Source organism: Lepidochelys kempii, chromosome 5, assembly GCF_965140265.1.
Source record: "Lepidochelys kempii isolate rLepKem1 chromosome 5, rLepKem1.hap2, whole genome shotgun sequence".
Classification (NCBI taxonomy): Eukaryota; Metazoa; Chordata; order Testudines; family Cheloniidae; genus Lepidochelys; species Lepidochelys kempii.
In genome coordinates, this window is record NC_133260.1 from 95581702 (window position 1) to 95595576 (window position 13875).

General features: G+C 39.8%; 1 protein-coding gene across 1 annotated transcript in view; it reads left to right on the forward strand.

Moving 5' to 3' along the window:
- The window catches only part of LOC140911645 (guanine nucleotide-binding protein G(q) subunit alpha), a 230941-nt gene that overhangs the window by 134790 nt on the left and 82276 nt on the right, over window positions 1-13875 (forward strand). Inside the window, exon 3 of the mRNA XM_073345099.1 lies at window positions 13255-13409. Coding sequence (XP_073201200.1) covers window positions 13255-13409 — 155 coding nt within the window. The remainder of the gene's footprint in view (window positions 1-13254; window positions 13410-13875) is intronic.

Sequence of the window (13875 nt, forward strand, 5' to 3'; positions counted from 1 at the left end):
AGTCATGAGTTTAATTTGTCCAACCCTGCCCTCTCCAAGTGTTGCTCAGAATGTAAAGTAGCCTCTGTCACAGAGAACCTCAACTGCAGAGTAAGTGAGAGATTTTTATAGCACCTGCCAGAAAAATACTCAATAACTACACGATTTCAGGTCCAGTGTGTAAAAGTTTCAGCTCTGGTGTTACATTTACTGCAAATAGGAGATATGAAGAGTCTAATTTATAACCCACTGCAGAGGTAACATACCACAGGGTTAGTTCGAACATTAAGTGTAGTATTTTTACAGTTAGAATTAAAGACAGCCTGACAGATCTTTGCAATTGCACCCCTCTGGGTGGTGTGTGGACAATGGTGTCATCTACCAGCTCTACCTTCCTATCCCCAAACATGAGAACATTTTAGTGTCAAAAATGAGAAACCTTTTAAAAAAGAGAATTGTAAGGTAACATATCGCCTTTGTCCAGCAAGTCAGATTGTATGCTGTAGCATAAGTGTCTGAACTGGCAGTCTGAAAGCCAAGCAATTTCTTCTGGGAAAAAGACTTGGGAGTACAAGAAAGTAAAACAGCAGGTTGACTCTTGGACGTTTCCTATTGTGGCCTCTCTCTTATAGAGAAAATTTAGATTATATGTCTTATTTCAACAAATACTGATTTATAATTGTAAACAGGGAGGACATTCCAAGAGAGAAAGGATTATAAAATTTTGATTCAAGGTCAAGATGGCTACTGTATCTCTTTGTGCCCACAAGCCTGTTCTGTAATGGGCAAACACTATTTTATAAATAGAGGACAGGAAAGAAGACACTGATTTATTTCCTGAAAGGTTTTAAATTGTTGAGGTTTTATCCCATTCAGTCCCTCCTGCTTGCCCCCTAAAAGGCAAGAATTTTTTTTCTAATATAGGCAAACTCAGTACTTAAGTGTGAAATTTAACTATGTGATTTTAAAACTCAGTAACTGGATGCGGCCAGTTAAATTCAAGGATTACTACGATAGTCCAATCTGATTTATTTTATTTTACACATGTAAGTGCTATCTATTATGAGGTCTCTATAGTGTTGTGGTACACCAATGCCTGGTGTCCCTGCAGGCTTCAAGGAATGAGTGAGCGAGGCTGAGAAAAGCCAGAAACCATAGGAAAAAGATGTGTCTTCTGCTTTACCCCTTCCCAAGTGTATCATTGGAGAGCTCAGCTGACTCGGTTGGCAGAGTTCAGTTTCCCTCACAGTCCAGTCTAGGCATCACCTCAGCCCTCCTTCCCTGACAGAAAAGGAACCAGGAAGGATTGGAATAGCCAGCTCCAGGAAAAGCAGCTCCCACTCCCATATGTAACTGCTTTATCCTATTCCCAATCTCAAGCAATACCTAGAAGAGTCAGGTTATGAACGAAATCATCCATCAAGCAACGCAAATCATTACACATCCTATTTCTAGCTTCAGAAAATGAGGAACAAACAAAGCAGGGCTATGTCTGAAAGATCTGGGTACGTTCTTAAAGGACACTTATTTCCACAATCCCATTTTACTATACCACGGACAATTCCATATTGCATATGGATGGCAGCTTTCTTACCCGTCCAAACTTTAATTATTACCATTTGATCTGACAAATGCTCCCAGGATCTCCTCCAGGATCCAGAGTAGTGTTAATACTGACTTTAAGGAAGACAGACATTCCCTATTATCTCTTCCCAGACAATTTTTCTGATTAGAGCTCCGTACAGAGAGAAAACTGAAACGCACCCACAAAATGTTACAGTCTCTGGAGTATCTTGGTTTCTTGCTAAACACAGATGTATGGTATCAGGGAAGTCTATCAGAGGCCTGGGATGAAGATGAATATCATCAGGTACATCATTTCATCTCAGAAGAATTTTAAGGGATTTGTCACAGAAACAAAAATCCAGATCTTAGAGGAGCCTACTGGGAATGCTGATCTCATACACATACTTCACTGATCCGGGATTCCTGTGGTATCTATCCACTGCTTCCTGTTCTCCCCTCCACATCTCATCTGTTGGCAGAAATCAAGTTCCCATTGTGTATTCTGAGCAACGCTTAAGAAGTGAGTGCAGAGAATCAGACTTTTTTGAAGCAATCCACCCATTCATGAGCTTAGGAGAAGCTCCTGAGTGGAAGTGGAAAATGAGTAATTGGCTCCACAGATCTGGCCCGCCAGATTATCCAGAATAGAGATGGAAATTGATATCCAAAGGTTTGGGTTTGTTTTGTTAGGGGGAATTTCCCATGTTATATAAGAGAAGAAATTGTTGTGCTTTTCCTGAAAATATAGTTAATAAAATACGTAATTTAGGAAAGTAGAATTGAATTATTCCGTCTGTGGAACTCAAGGGAACTTTAAGGTGCAGGGCAATCCCCGACTGCCAGTGACTGACAGGTTCAGTTCTGCTCCCAAGCGTCAAACAAATCAAAGTGCCCACTGTAATTGATTTTTGGGTCTCAATACTCCAAAAAGAACATTTTCAGATAAGCAGAGATACATTTTCTTAATCGGACATTTTTGTTTTGGGCCTGTCTCTGATTCAGACCCACTGGTTTTTTGCAATCCCTGAAAGAAAGAGAGAGAGCGAACAAGCGCGTGTGTGTGTTTGTGTGCGTGTGCGCTCACACATAATGTATAAAGTGAATAATTGTGTATCTGTCTGTGTAGTATATGCCATTTCCACATTCTTGCAGCTTGAGAAATAGGCAGATCAGATACTATGCTTTTACAGTAATGTAATATCAGATATTTATAGACTAGTGTACACTATATCAGATAGATTTTTATTTTGCAGACAGACTGAAACCAAAGCCATTATGTGTTATGTCAGAATGAACATCCGAAATCTAACAGAATAAGCGGAGGAGACAATAAAGATCTTGACAGCCTTTCTGAGATCGCCCGCTCAACATAAAAATGTTCTGTTATACTTGGGAGGAAGCAGATATAGCATCCTTAGCCTACATGTCCTCCTGGGAAAGTATTTATGAAAAGATACAATCCTCTCTTTCTTTGTTCCATTTCTTATTTTGTTTTCGCAGCCTGACTTCTTTTGTGCAGTGTGATTGCCAGAGGTGTATATTTGGAGAAGTTGCTTGAAGGCTGTTGGTCATTTTTCAAATAATGGAAACCAAAAAAATTAAATGTATGGCTCACTGTGTGCACAAATTCCATGTTGTTTCTTGATGGATTTTTTTTAGCAAATAAATCGTGTATAAAAATAATGATTCAGGTTTTTGCATTAAACCAAGTACTCCGTCCAAAATAATTGTAATGTGCATGTTGATAAATTTATATTGCTTTTATTTGTTAGGCAACAGCTTAACAGAGATAGCCAGGCAACCTGGAGTTGGTATATGGAAAATATGAAAGCTGGACAGTAAGTGACTAAATGATCAGACCCCTTTGTTGCCCTGTAGTGTGATTGGCAGTAGTAGTACTAGACTATGTGTGTTAGCTTTGGATTCCTAGAGCTATTTACTTTTAAACAGTACCTAAATTGCATTGCTATATTTGCATCTTCCGCTGGCCTCCCTCTCCCCAAATAAACAAAGGAATCAATATATTCTGCTTCATGTAGGAAATGGCTAACATTCCATGAAGGAGAATGTGAACAGTTTTACTTTCTGTAACTTGTGTGTGTTCATCTTTAATTTTACTGACTAAATTAAATTTCTGATATTTATTCACAAAGGATGAGCTAGTCATCACAGAAGAGGATAATTTCTTTACTCTGCTCAACCCTGAATGACGTCAGAAGAATCAGTTCAAAGTTCACCTTTGCAATAATGTGTGTGAAGGGTGGAACTGGGAGCCTTTGAAGAGATTGGCAAGATAATTGCAAAATGCGTTTGTCAAGATGTTAATTCTAATCTGAACCCTTAACATCCCTATCTCCCCCTCCTCCCCCTCAACTTGGACTCATCTGTTCAGTAGGGTTCACTTAAGGGGGAATCTGCCGGAGATCCAGCAGGTGGTTTGTCATGGTGTTCCTTTGCTACATAACTGAAAGGGATTTATTTTTAAGAAGGGCTATGTTAATAGAGCTGATAATATAACTATTATAGTGTATGCTACAAGTGTCTTTTCTGTATCTCTACTATTGTGATACAATCGCATATAAAAGTTGAAGTGATGATTGCAGGTACATGTCAGTGAAATTAATTCATATTGTCTTTCAAGGATGTTTTAAAGAAAAAAAAAAAAGTAGCTCCAAGCTATCTCATGGACTTTGTCTCCCTAATCCCTTTTCTGCTTCTTGTCATCTTTCACTGGCTTTTTATTTTTCTCTCCACATTATAGCAACACTCTTAGCATAAGAGGTTTGTCTTCTACAGTGGGGATTTTTAAATGTCTACATAAAGTTGATACTACACAAACTGCAGTGATTAATGCTGGGTCCTCAGCTTTTGCATGTAAATAATTTAGGTGATAGTACCAAAAGCAACATTACCAATTTGCCATTATAACAATGTAAGAGAGGTAAAGCAAATAATTGGAACCAATGTGAACAGATATATGGCTTGATTCCCTTTTTGCATCAAATGTGTGTCACTGCAATTCATTTGACTTCAGCGGGGTTACTTCTAATTTCAGTGAGAGAAGAATCAGGCCCATTGATATCTCTGTAACCAGAAATCAGAAGCCAACAAAAAGGACTAATTGGCAAAAGAATTAAAGGATGAAATTTGTAACATACAGTAAAGTGTACAGTACAATACTGGGACCAGAAAAATATCCAAGGTTTATGAAAACTATAGATATCTAAGTGACGAAGAGGGATTTCTTTTCAAAAGAAACAAATGCAATCAAGGGCTGAATGTCAGAAGATTAAAAGCCATCATGAGTCCATCCAAGCAAAACCAAGAGAAAAAACCCAGAAAGAGTGTTCAGTTAAGAAAAAGAGAAATTTAACTTACAAATCCTAAGTGAGTTTTCTGGTTGGTACAACTTACTGGCATATATCACAATTTAGATCAAACAGTTTTCACATAAAACAAAAAGGTATTACAGGAACAATTTCAATAAAGAGTGTAAAGAATTTCTTTTCTCTATAAATTTTAATGTAACAATGTGGTTCAAAACCGATACATATTATAAACTAAAATGGAAATTCTTGTTTAAGGCCTCCTGTTCAAGTCAACAGCAAAACTTCCAGTGCCTTCAGTGAAAGCAGGACTGGGCCTGATTCAGCAGATTAATTAAGGAGGTACTTCATTTTAAGTACTTACTTAACTCCATCCCTATTCATCAAAGAATCTAAGCACAAGCATGTGCTTAAAGATAAATACGTTGCTTAAGTGCTTTGCTGATTCTGAGCCTTTACTGAATAGCTATAGCAATTGCCTTGCAGTAATTATGCACTATTCTTAATATAAATATTTCTGAGCATCTTTGAAAGAGAGAATACATTTTATATTTCAATGGTGATATTGCCAATGAAAACTTAGTACCATACCTTTTGAATAGTGCAGCAGAGGCATTTGCTTCTTAGCATTTTGAGATACATTAATCTTAATTTCATTAAACAAGTGTTTTTTTCACAAGTACAATAGAGAATTCAGAAACTGAATATACCCTCTGTTGTTCCTTTGGTCCAATGGGTTAGCCAATATTCAGGGCCTTGTATAGTTGTTTCTATTTGGATGAGAAATTGAAAATGAGAGTCAGGTGTTTTCTTTGGTGTAATCTTATTTGTTTACAAAAAATGTACACAAAGTCTGGTTTCCCTGAACATAGTGGAAACAAAAAATAAATAAATAATATTCTGGCAAAAGTTTATAGTGCAAATATGGCCTGTATCTGAGTGTCAATGGATAAAAACTCACCAGAGGGCAGCTATTCTAATCTTTCAGCATAACAATTCCTTTTATCATTATGCAGTGATTCATGAAAGTATCATGTACTTCAGTTGCAGTGATTAAATATGAACAAGCATGTTGCAGTGAAGGAAAACTTTGGTTAACTGTGCTTTTTGATAAATATTGTCCTTATCACTTCTGGTTTTTTCCCTAACATCCCAGCATATATGATTATTAAATGTCTAATAAACAGAGGCAAAGTTACCTTTTTTGTTTGTTTTCATGAAAGAGTTCAGTAGCGATTGGACATCTAACACAATGAACGTCAGTGAAAATGAGATAGGATCTGTGGCTAAAATAGGGAAAGAACAAGTTAAATATTATCTAGACAAGTTAGATGTCTTCAAGTCACCAAGGCCTGATGAAATACCTACTAGAATACTCAAGTAGCTGACTAAGGAGATATCTGAGCCATTAGTGATTTATCTTCAGAAACTCACTGAAGATAGGGGAGATTCCAGAGGACTGGAAGAGGGCAAATATAGTGCCAATCTATAAAAAGGGAATAAGGACAACCAGGGGAATTATAGACAGTCAATTTAACTTCAGTATCTGGAAAGATAATGGAGCAAATAATCAAGCAATTGGTTTGCAAGCACTAGAAGATAAGGTCTTATTGGAAAACCCGGGACTAGAAGATAAGGTGATAAGTAGCAGTCAACATGGATATGTCAAGAACAAACCATGTCAAGCCAACCTAATAGCTGTCTTTGACAGAGTAACAAGCCTTGCAGATGCGGAGTAAGCGGTAGATGTGGTATATCTTGACTTGAGTAAGGCTTTTGATACTGTCTGGCATTACCTTCTCATAAACAACCTAGGGAAATATAGCCTAGATGGAGCTACTATAAGCATAACTGTCTGGAAAACCGCTTCCTGAGAGTAATCATCAGTGGTTCACAGTCAAGCTGGAAGGGCATATTTAGTGGGGTCCCGCAGGGATCAGTCCTGGGTCCGGTTCTGTTCAATATCTTCATCAGTGATTTAGATAATGGCATAGAGAGTACACTTATAAAGTTTGCAGGCAGTACCAAACTGGGAGGGTTTGCGAATGCTTTGGAGGATAGGATTAGAATTCAAAATGATCTGGACAAACTGGAGAAATGGTTTGAAGTAAATAAGATGAAATTGAATAGGATAAACTACTTCACTTACAAAGGAACAATCAGTTGCACACATGCAAAATGGGAATTGACTGCCTAGGAAGGAGTACTGCAGAAAGGGATAGGGGCAGTGATGAGCTGCCAAAATCTTAACGGGTTCCCTCCTCACCCCACGAGGAGGTCGTTGCCCACCTCTGCCCCCCAGGACCCGTGCCCCATCCATCCCCCTCCCCTGACTGCCCCCAGAACCGGGCAAGAGGGTCTCGTGGGCCACCGTAGTGGGTGGCCACCCCACCCCTAAGAGCCAGAGGCACCTGCCGGGGGGTGAGGTGGGGAGTCCTGGCGGTGCTTACCTGGGGCAGCTCCCAGGAAGCATCCGGCAGGTCCCCCTGGCTCCTAGGGGTGGGGGAAGCGTAGCTGGGGGGGAGCAGGGGGAGTGGCCGCTCCCCCCATTGATCACATCAAAAGTGGCGCCTTAGGCGCTGACTCCCTGGGTGCTCCGGGGCTGGAGCACCCCCGGGGAAAAATTGGTAGGTGCAGAGCACCCACCGGCAGCTCCCCACCCCAGCTCAGCTCACCTCACCTCCGCTCCGCCTCCTCCCCTGAACGCACCGCCCCGCTCTGCTTCTCCGCACCCCCAGGCTTCCCACGAATCAACTGTTCGGCGGGAAGCCGGGGAGAGCTGAGAAGCAGGCCACGTCTTCCCACTCAGGCCGAGGGTGGCGGAGCTGAGCTGGGGTGGGGAGTGGTTCCCCTGCGCGTGTGTTCCCCCCTGCCCCGAGTTACCTGCTGCGGTGTGGACGGCCCTCCTCGCCCCCCCCCGCCGCCCGAGGTCACCTCCGCTCTACCTCCCTGGGCCTGAGCGGGAAGCCGCAGCTTGCTTCTCAGCCTGCCCCGGCTTCCCGCACGAACAGTTGATTCGTGGGAAGCCTGGGGGGACGGAGAAGCAGAGCGGAGCGGCGCGTTCAGGGGAGGAGGCGGAGCGGAGGTGAGGTGAGCTGGGGTGGGGCGGGGAGCTGCTGGTGGGTGCTCTGCACCCACCAAATTTTCCCCTTGGGTGCTCCAGGGCTGGAGCACCCATGGAGTCGGCGCCTAAGGCTCCACTTTTGGCCGGTTAAATTAAGAAGCCCTTTTAGAACAACCGGTTCTAAAAGGGCTTCTAAATTTAACAACCGGTTCCAGCGAACTGGCTCCAGCTCACCACTGGATAGGGAGGTTGTAATGGATCACAAACTAAATGAGAGTCAACAGTGTAACACTGTTGCAACAAAAAGCGAACAACATTCTGGGATACCAGCAGGAGTGTTGTAAACAAGACATGAGAAATAATTCTTCTACTCTATTCCATATTGATAAGGCCTTAACTGGAGTATTGTGTCCAGTTCTGGGCAAGACATTTCAGGAAAGATGTGGACAACCTGGAGAAAGTCCAGAGGAGAGCAACAAAAAATTCTTAAAAATCTAGAAACCATGACCTGTGAGGAAATATTGAAAAAATTGGGTTTGTTTAGTCTGGAGAAGAGAAGACTTAGGGGAGACATGATAACAGTTTTCAAGTTTATAAGAGGTTGTTACAACCAAGAGCGTGAAAAATTGTTGTTCTTATCCTCTGAGGATAGGACAAGAAGCAATGGGCTTAAATTACAGCAAGGGAGGTTTAGATTGGGCATTAGGAAAAACTTCCTGTCAGGGGACTTAAACCTGGAACTAATTGCCTAGGGATGTTGTTGAATCTCCGTCATTGGAGGTTTTTAAGAACAGGTTAGACAAACTCCTGTCAGGAATAGTCTAGTTATTACTTAGCCCTGTCTTGAGTACTGGGGACTGGACAATATGACCTGTCAAGGTCCCTTCCAGTCCTACACTTCCTTGATTCTATTATTGGTATAAGTGCAGATAGGATTTCAATGGTATCCTGAGGAGGATTTTCATTGAAAAGACCTTTGCAGCTCACTAAGTAACACTTAAATGACTCAACTAATGAAATCAATGAGATTACTTTTGTGAACTTGGAGTATTCAGTGTACAAAGGAGTTGCATAATCAGACCGAGGTACAGCAGAACTAAACAGTTACATTCTAATAATCCTAAAATGTAAACAAAATACATTTCATGAGGGGGTGGGGAAAGCAGCAAACATTGCTTCCTAATATTTTAGTTTGACTAAAAATGACTCAGCTGAAAACTCTAAGTGGAACTATCTAAAAGCAGTGTAGTTAATAACTTATCCTTTCAGTTGAACTGACTGTACAGAACAGTATTGTATATGGGTTTGTTGAGAAATAAAAAGGAGTCTTGCAGTTTGTCTTTCATGCCACTATCACGCTTGTCCTTTTTTCTCTTTCAAATAAATAAAATAAAATTATTCTAACTCTATGCGTTTCAGTGGGCCGAACCATCAAAATGTCACTATTAATGTCTTTCAAATGTTAGCTAATTCTTAAGGACAATAGTAGGAGAACAGTATTCTCCTAAAACTCAGCATCCTTCAAAGCTGAAGCTCATTACTACTGTATGAGTCAGCTTAGGATAAAGAAAGAGGATACTGAGGTTTTTAGAACAAGGAAACAAAAGAGTATCTCCCTTCCTTTAAATTAGAAGAAATAATTCTGATGTTTTAAGAGGCTGTTTTGGCTTGAATAAGATTTTTGGTAAGAACAAAACCTCCAAATCTCTCCTATCCCAATACAAAATTTGCAAGGTTTTGGGTAACTTTTGCTGATGAATCTTGGTGCCTGTAACAGGGTGCTGCAGGGCCCGCTTGGCTCCTGAGCTGATAAAGTCACTTGGAGACCCTGGGTTCAGTAACCACCAGGGCAGTTTATTCACAGGTTGTGCTCCCACCACCTTTTCACCATACAAGTAGCCCTTTGTCAGGAAGGGGCACGCTACCTCCCTGCCTTTTCCCTTTCTTCCTGCTTCCCTTGCCCCCCCCCCCTTTTCCTGAGGCTTTTATACAGCCCCAGACTAATTAGGCAGCAGCTGTCCCTGCTTTCCCAGTTAGGGCCAGGTGGTCTAACCAGCTCCAATTCACCTCCCTTAATCGGAGCTGAAGTGACAGAGGGCTGGCTCAGCGGTTCCTGCTCAGCGCCCTGTCACAGTGCCTAACTCTGCATTTCTTTGGGCGCCAAAACTCCCTTTGATGTCAGTGGGAATTCTGGATGTGTAAGGAATGCACAATTCTGTTGCAAGATTGTTATTTTGGACTACTTAGCAAAGTCATACCTAGACAATCAGTAGGTGTCCCAAGGCTTTGGGGACAGAACCACCACTTCAGTAGCTCGTAAGAGTGTATTCACTGTCAGTGGCTGCCAGACATAGAGGTGGTAGATTGTCCAATTACTGGCTGATACATTGATGGTTCTTTTCATATATATTCTGTTGTGCTATTTCTGACTAGCTCATCTGACAACCCTTGCTGATGCTTCACACCCAGTTGGGACTGGATAAAGGATTTGTCCTAGAAATGTGTCTGTACTGTTTCACAAGAGCTATGGTACATATTTAGTAGAATGCTGTCTCTTGTTATTTATTGGCTGTATTTAAAAGCTTTCTTTAATTTGTGCCAAATGCCTATTGTGGGGAAAGATGGATACAATATGCCAGAAAACACTCTTTAGAGCTTGCCGCTCATGGATCCTGATAATATACAATATTGTATGTTTTGCCATAATTTTATTGCCATATAATGACAAACACCATAATTAGTTTCATGGTATCTATACCCTGTAGTATCCTCAAAACATACATTGTTAATTGAAAAAAGTAGAAATAACTTGTTCTGTATTAAGCAAATTTTTCCTCTGAATAAGTGAATATTTAATGTATTAAATATGTGCTGAAACACAATGGTATAATCTCTCCTTTTCGATGTTTTGAATTTTCTTCTCAGCCATATGGTTGCCTTTGCACTCTAGCATAACATATTCTCTCTCCTTCCTTCAGCCTCATGGATATCAAAGCAGACTGTAAAATACCTATTTTAAGAATAACTTAGTAGACAGGATACTATGTAACTGACAGTATTTATTTTTTGCTGGCTGCATGGTATCCACATTTTAGACCTTGCTTTAACACAAAACAAATTTAAAAAATTAAAATATTTTATTAAAATTAAATTAAATATTTTAATAATTTTATTTGTTTTCCAAACTGAAATCAGAGTCTGTGTTTTCTGCTTGAATAGAAGATAGTTGTCAAGCATGAAGTGAGCATTATTTCCTTTCTCCTAGGAATTCTAAGTTAAATGTGTGTGAAAGAAGAGATACATTTCAGAAAACTATAGAACTGATCCTGTCACAATACACTAAGCTAATGGGAATATTTAAATAAGGGACAGGGACACATCTCCATGCCTGGAATATAAACTAGACATGGGAATAGAATTACTTGTATCTTATGTTTTTGCTTGTCCTGATTCCTGGAGCTATTCTTTTAAGTTCTAGAGTAAAGAACTTTTTGTTGATCATAACTTACAAATGATTCTGCTGGGTTTTTCTTGTAGTTCCTTGCCAACATGTTTTAATCATGTTTAAGACATTGACATCTGCCCTAAAGATCACTTCCAGGAGGCAACTCCCTATCTTAAGGAGTGCTTTAAAGAATCTCCGTAGTTTGCAATATAATATTGTTTGACCTGTAGTTAGAGAGCATTTCTAGACATCCAATTTGTGCTTATTCTTTTAGTAGTCGTTTTATCCAGGTTTTGCTATAGAATCACGGTCCCCTTTTTAGGGGATTTCTTTGGACGGTAAAAGGCAACTGTACTTTTTTCCCTCAGTGTCTAAATCTACTGAGTTTGTAAACTGGTTATTGATTTTTTTTTTAATCTTAGTTTTATATACAGCAAGACTGCACCTGGGAAAACTGTAAGATAAAAGTGCAAATAGAACTTACTTTGAAAATTTGACTTACTGATTATATTTTAATGTGCAAATGGTAGCAGTTTATTGGCTTAAATAATTGAAATAGGACACACTTATTTTGCAGTAAGAGTGTCCGCCCACCCAGAGGCTTGCAACAGAATAATGAATTGCAATGGATTTGATTCTTTTAGTTCCAGTTATTGTGTGGACAACCCCTTAAAACCTTTTTTCTTCATTAGGAAAAAAGATGTTTGGATTTTTATCACATGTTCGCTAACAGGTGGTTAAATCCGAGTGTGGACAAAACACTATCATTTTAACACAGTATCAGAAGAGTAGTCGTGTTAGTCTGGATCTGTAAAAGCAGCAAAGAGTCCTGTGTCACCTTATAGACTAACAGACATATTGGAGCGTAAGCTTTCGTGGGTGAATACCCACTTCGATGGATGCATGTCATCCGACAAAGTGGGTATTCAATGCATCCGACGAAGTGGATATTCACCCACGAAAGCTTATGCTCCAATACGTCTGTTAGTCTATAAGGTGCCACAGGACTCTTTGCCATTTTAACACAGGTTACCAGTGTAGCTTTAATAGTGTTTGCCTTGATCTGATAACCTCTGTTAAAACAATAACTGCCTTGTCCACACTAGGATTTTATTACATGTTACCGAGTGTTAGCTAGTATGGTTAAGAAACAACAACAACATCAAAACCACCTTTTTTTTCTAGTTGGATGCTTCCTTAGTCATCATTCTCCCTCAGCTCGCACACCACTGCTATCTATACACATTCACCATTTACTCTGAGTTACCAGTTCAACATTTCTTCCTGTCTCCAACCACCAAATTAATTTGTTTGAATGCAGATACTTATAAAATGTTCATCTTCATATGAATATGGATTACTTGATCTGGCATGTGCCCATCCCTGGTACACATTGTCCAAAAAGCATGGGTTCAGCTGCTTACTAGATGTGTCAAAATAGGATGTCTTTTTGCCTATCTCTAGCGGCATGAAACTAAATGATATGTTGATCCATATAAAATGTACAGAAATCTCTATGTGGATGAAGACTTCTCTCCCTTCTCATTCCCTGGGACCTCTTCCAGCTTTCTCATGCAGCCCTCCACACCCCCATGATACCATTTCTCCCAACTGCAGTGGCTCCTAGCCTAGCTTTTCCTCTAATCTAGAATTTCCCAAGGTATTTGGAATATATATTCACCTACCAAGGAAGTATATCTAGTATCTCTTAAATCAAAACAAAGTGGATTTGTCAAATCTCATATAAATCTGAAAAAAATAATGAAATAGCCAATTTGTAAATGTCAATTTTACAGCTTAAATACATTGTGTATGAGGTATCTGCAAACACAGAAAATAGGGTGAAAGTTACTGTTTTGTTTGTTTTAAATTAGGCCCATGCACAGTTAGTTCGAGAAGTTGATATAGAGAAGGTATCAGCATTTGAGAATCCCTACGTAGATGCAATAAAGAGTTTATGGAATGACCCTGGGATCCAAGAGTGTTATGACAGACGGCGGGAGTATCAGCTGTCAGACTCAACTAAATAGTAAGTATACATGGATATGGATAATTGGATATTTCTTATTTTTTTGTGTACTTTCTAATTTAAAATTCTGTTTATGTTTTAGAGTGGCTTGTAATGTTTGTGTCTACATGTACCAATATTATAAGCATGTGTAGGGACATACAATATACATATACACCAGCACATGCTTTGTACATGGAATTACAAAAGCTAAAGTTAGAGGGGATGGATCTCATTTACTGCTAGTACTGTAGTGTAGTTTTCCCAAAACAAGCATCCATTAGAATATTAAAAGCTGTGATAAGAGTTGTTAATAGAAATCTTTTACAATTATAATGATTAGTTTTTATTTATTGTATTCATGCCCTTGGGCTCCTTTGAATATCTCAGGGCTGGTCTCTACTATGGGGAGATCAACGCTGCTGCAATCGATGCAGCAGGGATCAATTTAGCGGGTCTAGTGAAGACCTGCTAAATTGGCAGAGCG